A 13561-nucleotide genomic window follows, 5' to 3' on the forward strand; every position below is an offset into this window, starting at 1 on the left:
TTTAAGTTTTTAGAAAAAAAAGTATTTTTTCATAATAAATAAATATTTTATATTTTATATTATTAATAAAAAAAATATTTTGTCAAAATTACAATCCGCTAATTAAGGTGTTAAGATTATAAATGAACAAAAATAAAGGCAAACAACATTAATAATATTAATTTTTGAGTTACATGAAAAATATAATATAGTCTAAATAAAAAATAAAATCAAATCAGCTATCAGGTAGTGAAAAATAATTTAAAAAATATAGCTGATACAAACTACAACTGATATATATCATGTTAATTACTTATCAGCTATCAATTTTATTTTTTAATGTCTATTTAGGTATCTATTAACTATTAATTACATTTAAAAGGTAAGTTAAATACCTCCTTAATAAATAGACTTTGCTGGTAGTCTTCCGCATTATACGGAGAGAGATAATTTCACATAACATTAGAGAATGCCATAATTTTATTACTAGTCCCCATTCCTACGACACAGTTCCATCAAATTGGATTCCCTTATTGTTCTTCAAGTGGAAGGTGCTTGTCATGAACTGGGCAGCACTTGCTTTCCTGTTCAAAATAGGATCCATATTTCGCAGGAACTGTTGTCCTTGTAATATTTGGATTGAAATATACAAATAAATGCTAAGTTATTGTACCTCTTCCTTGAAAGCATTTTTAATTATTTTATATTTAGGCACATAACTTTCAAACTTTGTGTCTATGCTCAGTGAAAATGATCCTAAAGATAATATCAGGGTAAAATAAAAACAATGTATAAGCTTCTGTTGCTGTATTTAAAACAGTGAAACTTAGTGTATATGATAATCTATCATTCTTTTAGTTATGATGAAGTATAGCTTTATTACAAGATAGGTTGACTCCCTTCCCTGGTTAATTCATTTGTGCCTTTTGGTCATAGCTGTTTGATCGCATTTCATTTCCTCCAACTTCTTTCTGCTTTCTCTCTCAGAATAATTAAATGTTAAAAGAATTTTTTAGTGCATTATTGCCCTTGTCATGATGAGAATTGGATGTCCCTTGTCATCAAAGCTATGTTTTCCATGTTTAGAATTATGTTTTCTTTCATTCCAATATAGTGTTAGAGTTCCACGTTAACTAGTTACGAAAGAGAATATAAGCGCAAGAGAAATCCAAGTCCAATTGACATAAGTCATTGCGGTGATGTAATTTCAAACTCAATAATCTGATCTTCTCGATAGTCTTTACTCTTTACATTGGGTGTGAACCCCATCTTTGTGTTGCACTGATGAGTTGATAAAATGTGTCTTGCTGGCTTAAAGATTCAAATTGGTTCCAAAATTAATGTATTGTATTGTATTCCCATGAAGAAAAGGGATTTGTTTGATTATTAATTCTGATTATTTTATTTTTTTGTGCCTGGGGGCAATGGCTTGTAATGAAATGCCACTCTGCCCAGGCTAATGCAAGACCCACTTAAGTTTATAATAGTAATTAGTTAGGCTAAGATTAATGCTTTTTCAAAAGGCTATCCTTGCTTTTCTGTGGAAGGGAAAGACTTCAACTTGGCTCTTGCTTATGCTTCAGAGAGCATTATACATACCTACCCTACACATAATTAATTAAAGTTAATCTCCTACATAATTACCATTCTTAAGTAGTTAGTGGATAATCTGTCCAATCATTCAAGTAAAATGTGCAATTACCTGGATAATCGCAAATGACATAAAAAAGCACGTGAAAATTGGCACTTAATTTAGAATTATATATATATATATAATTTGTTGTCATAAATAATTTATGATATAGTAATGTATAAATTATAATGTGTTACTGCTATAAAATTGTGGTCATAAGTACTTTATAATAAAATTATAATTACTGAAAAAAATAATTATTAACAATAATAATTATTACTATTAAATATTTTTAATAATAAGAATAATTACTTCTATACAAACTCTTAATTTTTTTTATTAAAAAAAAGAATGTAAAGAAATATTGAGGATTTTTAAAATTGTAAGAAATTATATTTTCTTAAAAAATACAAAAAAACTTTCAATGTATAATTATCAATATTATTTAAAAATAGTAGAAATTAAAATCAACAAACAATATAACTCTTCTGTTTTTTTTTTTCTTAAAGAACACATCAAAATATTCTAGTAATTTTTTTACTCTTCTATTATTTTTTTTCTTAAAGAACACATCAAAATATTCTAATAATTTTTTTTAACGATCTTTGAGTTTTCAATTTTCACTTAAGTTTCATCTTAAATTATTGAAATATAATGACTTTTAGATAATTGTTTGTTGATTTTAAAAACTATTTAAAATAAATGATGAATTTTATATTCTTGTTGGATGATTTCTTTAAATAATGATGACTTATAAATTTCAAAATTGGCTAATATTTTAATTCTTAAATAATTTAAGTTAAGATTTAAATATTAAAAATAATTGAAGAAAAGTGTTTAAATGTTTAAATTTATTTTTTATGAAAAAATCATTGACATTATTTTAATTTTATAAAATAATTTTCAATAAAAAATTCGATTTTTATCATAAATTATTCTTTTAATATGATGTTATGTGATTTAGAAAAAGTTTACTCCTTAGAATAAAAAGAGTAAAATTGAAAAACAAAGAACAAGTGTAAAATTTAAAGAAGTTTTATGATTGAAATGTAAAAACAAAAAAAGTAGCTTTTGCATTGATTAAAGGGATTTGTGTTGACTAATTGGTAGGATTAACAGTAAACAATTAAAAAAAAGCTTTAATTATATTAAAAAATTAACTTAATTATAAAAGTGGGTTTATTTTGAAGATTTCTAGTAAAATTATTTAAATAAATTTTATATATTAAAAATATTTTTTTAATTAATATTTATATAATAAAAAAGCGAATCTAATATAATCTGACGTGAGAATCAGTTTAATTATTATTATTTCTGTTTATTTTTATCTATTACATTCAAATTTTATAAGATAATTAAAAAAATAATTAGATAACTTTATTTTTATAAAAATATATTAATAATTAATTAAATTATATTTTATTTTATATAATTATTTATTATATAAATATTTATTATATTTAATAAAAATAAAGAATAAAATAAAAAAATTAATATTCTTAATTTTTAAACATCATAGATAATTTTAAATAAAAAAATTTAAATATAACAATAAAAATAAATAGAGGTAATATCAAATTAAATATTTATATTAAAATTTATATAAAAATAATTAAAAAATAGATAATAAATATATAAATTTAAATATTTATATTTATTTAATAATTATTAAAATTATTTTTATATAATTTTCAGTTAGTAGCCGCCTCCATAACGAATGAGGTCGATAGCGTTAAAGTCCAACAACAATTAGTTGCCCATCAGAGAATTAATTATTTTTTCAATTTCATTACTTTCTATAAATTAATGGTATCAATTATGCCAACTTGGCTGTAAATCAATGTACTAGTAATTTCTAAAACAATTAATTTGTTTTCAAGATTTTATTAATGGCATCAATCATGTAAAATATAGTACATCCTTTATGTAATATCAATAATAAATTTGCAATTATTTAAATTCCAATATAAATAATATAAAACTTTGTAAATTTTATAATTTTAATAATTTCATAATACAACATATATATTTACAATATTTTTTTATGAGAAAAAATTTATTTGAATATTTACCATAAGATACCACCGAGCGTAATAGTCTGTGATTTATTTAGTGAAATAACTTTATTTCACTCTGATTTAATTCTCCACATCAGCGTGATAACTAAATATTATTTCCGCTTTTGAGTGTAATGGGAAGAGGAGATAAATTGTCTAATGGTTCGTCTCATTGGGTGTCACTTCAAGTTTAGTTATAGGTTCCTTCTTATAGGGTTGGATTAAATCGAGAATGTCAATTAGTAATCTGGATCTTGAATTTAAGAGGGCTATAACCGTTATACATAGAAAACCTTATTTTCTTCATTTTCCAAAAAAAAAAAATGTTTACCATAAGACTAGCAATGAATATACATAACTATGAACAAAATTTGTCAATGCGGATGTGTTTATATATATTTTCATCAATTTCGCATATAAATTTGTGAATTTATTAACAATTGTTGCCGTCAATAATTCCTCAACCATATTAAAAATTATATCTGCAGGTGTTGATTCATAAAATATATTAATTTTTGTGCACATGGATATGATTGTATATGATTATGCTCAATAAATTCTCACCAGCATACTTCATGAAGGTCCAAACTAATGTTTAAAACAATCTCATTTCCTTTTCTTAATCTCTAAAATCTCTTATTCAAATCTCTCTCTCTCTTCTTAAAGAGTAGTTTTCATGGAGATCCAAAATCAAGATAACCAGAAACACAACACAGATCAAGTGGTTCTTTTCATGGACCAACCAAGCCCCAAACTCAAACAGTCACCACCACCACCACCAGGAGACTCCAATGATCCCATTCCTCATGCTCCTACAGGACCCAAAACTCTTCGCCATCTCAACTTCTCCAAACCCAGATCCCGTTTTGCTGAAATCAAATACCCTCACCCTACAAAAACTATCCCTGAAGCCGAAGAGCTCCAACCCTTAAACCATCAAGAAACTACCACAGACGAAGAAGACGATTATCAAGAGTGGTTCGAAGAAGAAGAAGAAGAAGACGGAAAATGGGCAACGTATCGAAGGAAAAGAAAAAAGAAGATCAACAAGAGAGCTTTGATCGAGTTCATCTTGTTTCTCATCATCATGGCATGCTTAATATGTTCTTTAACCCTCGAATCCTTCAAGAACAAGGTGAAATGGGGGATAGAGATATGGAAATGGTGCCTTATTGTCTTGGTACTTTTCTGTGGCCGGCTCGTCTCAGCTTGGGTTGTTGGGTTTCTTGTTTTTCTCATAGAACGCAACTTCATGCTCAGGGAGAAGGTATTGTACTTCGTATATGGGTTGCGCAAAAGCTTTAAGAACTGTGCCTGGCTAGGATTAGCCTTACTAGCTTGGATGGTCATGTTCCATGATGTCCATAAACACAACAAGGTCTTAAAGAAAGTTTTCCGATTTCTCATAGCTGTGCTTATCGGAGCAACTATTTGGCTGCTAAAGATTGTTCTGGTTAAGGTTCTTGCTACATCTTTTCATGTATCTACCTTCTTTGATCGAATGAAAGAAAGCGTTTTCCACCACTACATTCTTGATACCCTCTCAGGTCCTCCATTAGATGAGGATGAGAGAGAAGCTCCTCAACGACAGAGTCTCCGGCAAACGAAGTCATTACCGACGAAACTGAAGGAGAGTCCGCCTGCAGTTTTGACGCCGTCGAGGTCGAAGAGGTCGTCTGGACCGGGGAGGATAGATATGGAAAGATTAAAGAAGCTGAGCATGCAAAGTAGAGCAACTGCATGGAGTGTGAAAAGGCTAGTGAATTATGTTATGTCGTCGGGGTTGTCGACGATTTCGAGGACGGTGGATGAATTTGGGAATGGAGAGTCGGAGATCAGTAGCGAGTGGGAGGCTAGGAGTTGTGCTCAAACGATCTTTAAGCATGTAGCTAAGCCTAGTGCCAAGTAAGGTTTTTTTTTTATTTTTTATTTTTTAATAATCCACTCATTTCAAAGAATTCATTCACTCGTTAATTAATATTATTTTATCAAAATACTTTAAAGAGTAAATGTTCGAAATAGGCAAGAATTCGTTTTAAATTGGGATTGAAAATGTTAGTTTGAAAATTAATTATTTTAGATGATGTTTGGAAAAGAAAATTTTTTAAGAATACATTAGGAAAATTTATTTATCTCTATGTATATTTTTTTTAATAATAATAATAATAATTATTATTATTATTATTATTATTTACTTTCAGGGTTTAGATATATTAAGCTAGTTTTTTTTTTAACCTTTTTCATATATATATATATATATATATCGGTTCATTATCTTATACAATTGAGTTTTTTCATGGTTGATTTGTGAATAAAATTATAGCTAATTTTGTTACAATCACATAGAGGAGATAGCATTGTTCATGTGAGCACTACTCTGGGAATTGTATAAATTATACATTAGAAGTAAAAAATATTTTATTATGTAAAATTTTAAAATTTTATATTACATTTTTTAGTTAAAAGATAACTTTATTACAGCACCTAAAATTTAGGAATCGTTATTGAAATTTATCAATAAATCTCTCTTCAGTGAAATTTATGCTTGTTAATCCACTTGAATTTGAAAGAATAATATATCACTTATATAGTCTTAAGCATTCTTCTTCACTTAATTTTTAAGAGTTTAACCTACTTTTTAAAAATAATATCAGAATTTCTTTTAATCGACGTTGAGCCTCTATATCAATTTATAATAAAGATAATGTATCACTTATAAAGCTTTAAACACTTTTTTCTTTGAGGGCTTTAATGAGATGAGAAAGTGAGTTAGATCGAACCCATGTTTTTCAATGAAAATTGATAGTCTTCCGAACTCAGCATCAATGTCCATCAATCGATCGTCCTATAAAACAATAGTTCTATGGTCCCGTATCTACCTTGCAAAGCTCTTCAATTGCCTGATTCCCGTGTCTGACTCTAGTCGGAATATGGAACATGTCCCTGCCAGAATTTCCCTACCCTGAAATCTCTATTGTTCATTTTAAAAAAAATATATAAAATTGAAATTAGGGTATCAAAATATATTTTTATAAATACATATACAAAATAAATAATAAAATATAATAATTTGAATGAATATTAAAGAAAAAAATCCTCCGGCCTGCAAAAGTTTCTGCCGATACATAATTGACAAAATATTAAAAAATGGCTTTAAATATATAAATTATACTAAATTTTAATAATTATTTACTCTCAATAAATTTTAGTTTTTATTATAGCTAATATATAATTAATTTTTTTTATCTAATAATTCACTCATGTATTTGCAAATTAATTATTATTTTTTAGGTACATAGAAGAGGAAGATTTATTAAGATTTTTAAAGAGCGAGGAGGTTCATACCATTTTTCCTCTGTTTGAAGGAGCTGTCGAGACTGGAAAAATTACAAAATCTTCTTTTAGAAATTGGGTGGTAAGCATCGACCCTCATACTATACTTTATATATATATATATATATATATATATATATATATATATAATGTTGGTAGTAATTAATATGCAGGTACATGCTTATGTTGAGAGGAAAGCATTAGCCCATTCCTTGAATGATACTAGGACTGCTGTGCAGCAGCTTCACAAGCTAGCAAGTGCAATAGTGACAGTAATTATAATTGTGATCACTCTTCTGGTAATGGGATTAGCCACAACCAAGATTGTCTTAGTAGTCACTTCTCAGCTTCTTCTTGTGGGTTTCGTCTTCCAAAACACTTGCAAAACCATCTTCGAATCCATCATTTTCGTCTTCGTTATGCATCCTTTCGACGTTGGTGATCGTTGTGTTATTGATGGTGTACAGGTGACCATTAATTAATTTATACTAAATTATTAAGAAAATATAATTATTATTTATAAAGATTTTTGAATTTTGTTGCTGCAGATGATTGTGGAAGAGATGAACATTTTATCCACAGTGTTTTTACGTTATGATATGGAGAAAATATATTATCCAAATTCAGTTCTTCTCATGAAGCCAATTAGCAATTTCAGAAGAAGTCCAGACATGGGAGATGCTATTGATTTCACTATTGATGTCTCCACTTCTGTTGATGACTTTAATGCTCTCAAGAAGGCTATACAAACGTAACTATCTGCATTTATTTTATTTAATTTCAAGTAGGTTAAATCTAAGAGGGCTCTTCATGATTAGTCTTTATATTACTTGTTGAATCAATGAGTGTTGAGCAGATACATAGAGAGCAAGCCAAAGCATTGGAACCCAAAGCATACATTGCTAGTGAAGGAGATAGAGGATGTGAACAAGATGAAGCTGACACTATGTGTTCAACACACCATAAACCATCAAAACTTTGGAGAAAAGAGCATTAGAAGATCAGAGCTTGTCTTTGAACTAAAGAAGATATTTGAGAATCTTGGCATAAGGTATCATCTCCTTCCACAGGAGATCCATCTCACACAACTTAATATGACCAATCTCAGAAGTACTGTTGCTCTCTAAATCTCTCAATTTACGCATTAGTGGGACATATGCATAGAAAGCATAGTGATCAATGTTTGCATATATGTATTTGGTTTTTTTGATTGTGTTGTAATTTAGATTAGTTGAGGGATTAATTGAAGATTAAGACGAGAAGGAAGTGATTTTCTTGGTGTAACTATGCTGGCTGGTGCCATTAGTTTGAAATGAAAGGTGATTAAAGATCAGAATCTGCATATTACATCTATGAAAGAGAGGTTCATCTGATCCCGTCCTTGTATTTTATTTTATTTTTTCAAAGATGAAGAGGACAGGATGTGTCAGTGTCTCTACACTCAATTAACCAATAGAACATATATATATATACACTATAATTTTATTTAAAATAACCATTAATAATTAATGAATATATACTCAGCTGTGGATAAAAATTATAAAACATTATATTATAAAATTCATATATGTACAATAATTTTATTATAAAAAATTCTATATTTTATTTGTTAAATTTTACACTTAAATTATTATTTAATAAAATAATATTTTACATTTAATTTAAATAAAATTTATAAATAGTTATTAACGTAAAATAACTATTATAATCCCATCTTATTTCATGTCTCCAAAATAAACAAAGCCAATATTCCAATGGATTAGCCGATCATTTATGCATTATGAAAGAAAATCAATAAATTATTAGTCTCAGATCACTTAATTAAAAAATTTATTTGTCTTAATTTTTTTATTCACTTCACCATAAATAAATTTTTAAAAATTTTTTCAATATATTTTTTGAATTTTATAGGGGCAAAGAGAAAATTGTATTAATTAAAAAAAATGGAAAACAAACGTGAGGACAGAAAGGTAAAATTACTTACCCTTATTCCCTCAAAAGGGTGTAGTCTTATGATGCTTCAACCCACAGAAAGAGAGCAGAGAATCCAGTAGAGAGTGACAGTGTATTCTATGGCGATGTCTGCTTCCTTCTCCCCTGCGTCAGACCCCAAATTCGATCTCATAAAGACGGTACCCATCTTCTCTCACTTATATCTATCTCTACTGTCTTGCACATGTATCTGCTTATTTCTTGTTTCTTTTCTGTCAGATGCGAAGCCATGAAGTTGCCCTAGTAGAGCTGAACAATCTTTCATCTTCTCGGGTAAGCTCTTCGCTCTATCTCCACTACCAAGCTTGCCTTTTGCTATTGTTCTTGTCTTCGTAACTCACTAGTTCTCTGGTTGATATTATCTTTGGTTGGTCTATTTTGTAATTTCAATGTGAACGGTTGAATATGTTAATTGGGTCAATGTTTGATGCCAAACATATGGATAAGAATAGGCGTATCTTGTGTGTTTGTGAAAATTACATTTTCTGGGTTTTTGTCAACCCGCATTTAGGTTTACTGGGCATTAGCATGGAAATAGAGTTTTGTTAAGTTGAAGGCTGTACTGAGTTATGCAAAGATTATACATTTACATTGGCAGTAGTCTATTATTTGTATGTTGATCCTTTGAATTTTCTCTTTTTTGGGTCATTGGGCTCTGGTTCGAACTTAAGATTTCACAACCCTAGTAAATGATTCCAGACTTATTTGATGAAAAGCTTGGGCTTACTATCATTTAATAGATGCAAGGTTACCATGAGAAAAGTAACTTCTTAAACATGTTAGTCAGAGGATATTAAAAATTAGTTTAAAGTTAAATTGATATGTTTTATTGTAAGAATTTCAAAATAATTTTTTTTAACGGTATCTAAAATAATACTTTTCCAAAAAGCATTTTTTGACATCCCAACCTCAAAACCAAATGCGTTTATTTGTCTTTTTATAATTTCAGTTGATTGAATTAGCAAATGGGCAACTTAAAATCTTAGTTTGGAAGCCTTGTCCTGTTATTCTTTGAATCTCTCTCTTTTTCCTCCTTTTCTTTCTTTTTATTCACTTTGCTGTTATCTACCAATTTAGTTGGAGCACGAATTCACCAATCACAAATACCTATATGGACAACTTCAAATGTGTTTTATACCTTTGTTTTTGAGGAAAGCCTGTAAGTTTTATTGCTTGAGGCATGTCCTTGATATCTATTTTTTGGCCTAAAATAGAAAACATTTTGTATTGTTATAACTGGTGGTTGCCTTTGGTTGAATTCAGAGCATATTTGTATATTCAATTATTCATATATTCAAATGTGTTTGTTTGAATTCTTTTATTTCATAGCATCTTTCTGTTTTTTTTTTTGCTGTGTTAATTATTCTTTTTCTTTTGGGTTTCAAAATCTTGTATTACATTGATCATAGGCCATTATATAGGAATATAATATAATGTGTTTTGTTCTTGACTGTAGGGCGTCTATCAGAAAAATGGGGAAATTTTTTTTCGGACTGCCATCCAAAAAGCAACAGCATCTGAAAAGAGTAAGCACCATCCTCTATTCACTCCCTGGTCTTCTTGGATGTTCTCAAAGCAACTTAATTATGTTGTGTTTACCTTCAATTTTTGAATATTGTGCATAACAACTTGTTGTGCAGAACAACTTTTCGTTGTTGTTTTTGAATATCCCAACCAACTAATTTGGGACTAGGACTTAGTTGTTGTTGTTGTTGTTGTGCAGAACAACTTGATTCTGCCAAAACCAAGCTAGAAAAGCTGAGTACTGGTTGATTACAAGTTGGTTCATTGCTTCAAAACTTTACTGATATCTTTACTGGTGAGAATACTTCAGTAGTGTCAACATCACTGATTACAGCTCTCTAGCCGCCTGAGTTTAGTCCCGTTCAAATGCTGCAATATCTCAAAATTCTAGGAATTTGTGGTGGTGATCATCGTATCAGTGGTTAAAAATATCAGGGTGATGCCTTACTATGCGTTTTAGACAAGAACATTGTGTATTTCAATCCTTAATTGGTTTAATCCTCTTCCCATCTTTGTCCTCTTTTTATTAGGTGGCTAGCTAGCTTTTAAGGTTTTTTTGGCAAGATCTTCATCATTCATTAGAATGCCAGTTTTGGTCAATATTCCTTGTGAACCTCTGAAAACAGCATATGTACAATTTAACAGAAAACACCTCATGTTTGCTTAAAGAATTGTAAGGAAGAAAATGAGGAAGGGAAAAGGCTTATGAAATTTATAGTGCATATCTTTAAAATGTATTACAAGCTAACTAATTAACTCCAGACTGACTAATCAATACCCTGAACAGAAGTAGCAACGTTATCGTCGTAATTAATAAGATATAAACAAATACAACACTCCATTCCATGAAACACGAAGAAAACAACTAGAAGGCAGCTAGTGCATGATACAGAGTGGAGATATTTTGGATGAACAGGCTTAAAGTCTCTAGTCAAGGTCCTGGCGAGCATTTTGGAACCACACGATGGCAAGAGTGACGAGGGATGCATATATTGAATTGGGTAGTTTTTGAACCACCTTTCCAACGCCTGGGACACCCTCTGTAGCCTTCTTTGTTGCCATTGCAAATGTGGGTGCTACAATCAAAGTTAGTATCAGTCCCTGACTAACAACAATGAATGTGTCTGCTGTTAGCCGCTGAATAAACTTCACAAATTCATCATGGTCAATTCCCCCATCAAGGTTGAGGTCACACTCCTGGACAGAAAGGATAAAAGATTTTTAATTTCAATCCATATATATGAACGGAAATTAGGCTAAAAAGAAATCTTCATACAAACTGCTCAAGAACTACAGAAATGAGAAAGCTGAATCGAGTCATTTGTTTTAGTTCAGGTCCTTCATTTCCCATTTCAGTTATCAGTATAAGTTCTCTGGATCAGATTGTGCTTTTAAATGCTAGACCACTTTAAGAACAAATTCAGCTTCCATGAAACATACAATCTATGGTAACTTACTAAAACACACAAGTATAAATCAATGCCAATTTAGACAATTTTTAAGTACCAAACCCATAATGCTGGCAACTTCCTAAAGGCGGCAAAACCAAGATTTGAACATTTACAAGCAAAGCAATGGGGTAAACCATAAGCCAATCCTTCCACAAGTGTTAAACTTAACTGGGTGAAGCATTCGTCTTTGATTAAGGTTTTAAAGAAACCTCAGGTAATCAGATAACAATGTTGTTGAACTCAAGTGTCTGAAAACTTTTTTCTTCACAAGGTGCCTTAAAACTTTTACTGTTCTTGAACAAGCATAACTGAAACATGCCTTCTCATCAAACACAGCCACCTAGACAGGTCCATTTCTAAAGCATATAAATCTTAGTTTCTACTTGTTCTTCAACAAGCAAGATACAAATGATATCAGTAATAAAAAGGAAAATCAAAACAATTAATAGCAGGGATCAGCCTCTCAAAGAATGCCTTGGGTTTAAATGTTCATGCCAAATAATTCAAGTACCTGAATCATGGTTCTGACTTGATCTTTGGAGGGTGGATCAAAATGGGGACCAGGCAACAGCTTATTGATATCACTGCAACATAAAAGAGAGATATATTAAAACATATTCCTATGCTTTCACTTGTTGACAGAGTATGATATTCTTTCAGACCGAAAAGATTCAAATTTCAGCATACCCTCTAAATTGATTTTCAATCATTAGAACAGAGAAATTAAGATTGTTACTTGTAGACAAGTAGGACAGCAATGTACAGATCTTCGAACGACAGATCAGCCCTTCCTGATTCATTTTTAACGCGATTAAAAACCCGGTCTGTGATCAATCTTATTTGCTTGTGCCTCCACTCCTTACCTGCATAATTAAGTTGTTAACAACTAGACACAATGAAATGAATTCCCCAAGAATCTCATAATTAAAAGCAACGAACAAAACTTGGAAAGAAATTGAAATTCACTCTGAAATATTATATCAGCCAAAAGGATACAAAAGGGTAATCAAAAGTAACATAAAAAGATTAAAAAAAAAAAAGTATAAATACCATGAAGTTTGCCGAGGAGCTGCCCCATCGGGATATCCTATAAACGGTGTCGTGAGCTGCAGACTGGCACTGTGATTTAATCAGAGCAAAGAGTGCCTTGTTTTCCTTTCTGGGTTGCCACAGACAGTTTATCGTTTGGAAGAGGATCTTGTGGTACGAACCAGTCTCTGGATAACAAGGCAGAGATAAAACTGGTTGTCTGGTTCCTACTTCCTTGTCTTTTGGGAGAGAAAGAGGAAGGTTCCTCTGAGCCATGTTCCACATAATTTAGATGATGTGGACTTTCACATACGTGCAACGCTGCACGGCAACTTGGTTTGGCGATTTTATGTGAACTATTTTGTACCTGAATATAACTCATGTCATTTTTTTTTCTTTTTCTCGTCTTTTATAAGAAAAGTAAAAAAAGGGCAAGATTTATCATTGATTCATGAGAGCCCGATTCGTTCTCGGAGATATCAAATTAAAATGTCCTTGTTTAAAAAAAGAGCAACTTACAAGTTAGTTATTGAATTATCCGAAAATTATATATTAATTATTTA

At 30.2% G+C, this 13561-nt stretch overlaps 2 protein-coding genes and 1 long non-coding RNA gene across 4 annotated transcripts; 2 read left to right on the forward strand and 1 right to left on the reverse strand.

Moving 5' to 3' along the window:
* Positions 1-4175: 4175 nt before the first annotated feature.
* LOC110647393 (mechanosensitive ion channel protein 10-like) lies at positions 4176-8375 on the forward strand. The gene is made up of 5 exons (XM_058144375.1): positions 4176-5574; positions 6961-7084; positions 7176-7469; positions 7551-7753; positions 7859-8375. Exons 1-5 carry the CDS (start codon positions 4346-4348, stop codon positions 8127-8129), a joined length of 2121 nt encoding a protein of 706 aa, XP_058000358.1. The 5' UTR covers positions 4176-4345; the 3' UTR covers positions 8130-8375.
* Positions 8376-9054: 679 nt separating this feature from the next.
* Positions 9055-11038, forward strand: LOC131178548 (uncharacterized). The gene is made up of 4 exons (XR_009147459.1): positions 9055-9134; positions 9222-9267; positions 10451-10520; positions 10718-11038. It is a non-coding gene; the product is annotated as an uncharacterized LOC131178548 (long non-coding RNA).
* Positions 11039-11208: 170 nt separating this feature from the next.
* LOC131178740 (uncharacterized) lies at positions 11209-13235 on the reverse strand. 2 transcript variants are annotated; one of them, XM_058144376.1, is made up of 4 exons: positions 13020-13235; positions 12706-12832; positions 12481-12553; positions 11209-11715 (listed from the first exon to the last, which is right to left on the reverse strand). In XM_058144376.1, exons 1-4 carry the CDS (start codon positions 13045-13047, stop codon positions 11446-11448), a joined length of 498 nt encoding a protein of 165 aa, XP_058000359.1. In that variant the 5' UTR covers positions 13048-13235; the 3' UTR covers positions 11209-11445. The 2 variants fall into 2 exon arrangements, with proteins under 2 accessions (XP_058000359.1, XP_058000360.1); XM_058144377.1 differs by lacking the exon at positions 13020-13235 and having other exon boundaries at positions 12657-12790.
* Between the last annotated feature and the right edge of the window lie 326 nt (positions 13236-13561).

Source organism: Hevea brasiliensis, chromosome 3 (genome assembly GCF_030052815.1).
Source record: "Hevea brasiliensis isolate MT/VB/25A 57/8 chromosome 3, ASM3005281v1, whole genome shotgun sequence".
Lineage (NCBI taxonomy): Eukaryota > Viridiplantae > Streptophyta > Magnoliopsida > Malpighiales > Euphorbiaceae > Hevea > Hevea brasiliensis.

What these genes read in the sequence shown, in the direction of transcription:
- LOC110647393 (XM_058144375.1), top strand. Translation starts at nt 4,346, where the DNA reads ATGGAGATCCAAAATCAAGATAACCAGAAACACAACACAGATCAAGTG. An exon ending in GTGTTATTGATGGTGTACAG is followed by an intron (nt 7,470 to 7,550) that starts GTGACCATTAAT and finishes TTGTTGCTGCAG; the next exon opens with ATGATTGTGGAAGAGATGAA. An exon ending in CTCAAGAAGGCTATACAAAC is followed by an intron (nt 7,754 to 7,858) that starts GTAACTATCTGC and finishes AGTGTTGAGCAG; the next exon opens with ATACATAGAGAGCAAGCCAA.
- LOC131178740 (XM_058144376.1), bottom strand. Translation starts at nt 13,047, where the DNA reads ATGGGGCAGCTCCTCGGCAAACTTCATG. An exon ending in GCTGTCCTACTTGTCTACAA is followed by an intron (nt 12,554 to 12,705) that starts GTAACAATCTTA and finishes TTTATGTTGCAG; the next exon opens with TGATATCAATAAGCTGTTGC. An exon ending in AAGTCAGAACCATGATTCAG is followed by an intron (nt 11,716 to 12,480) that starts GTACTTGAATTA and finishes CTTTCTGTCCAG; the next exon opens with GAGTGTGACCTCAACCTTGA.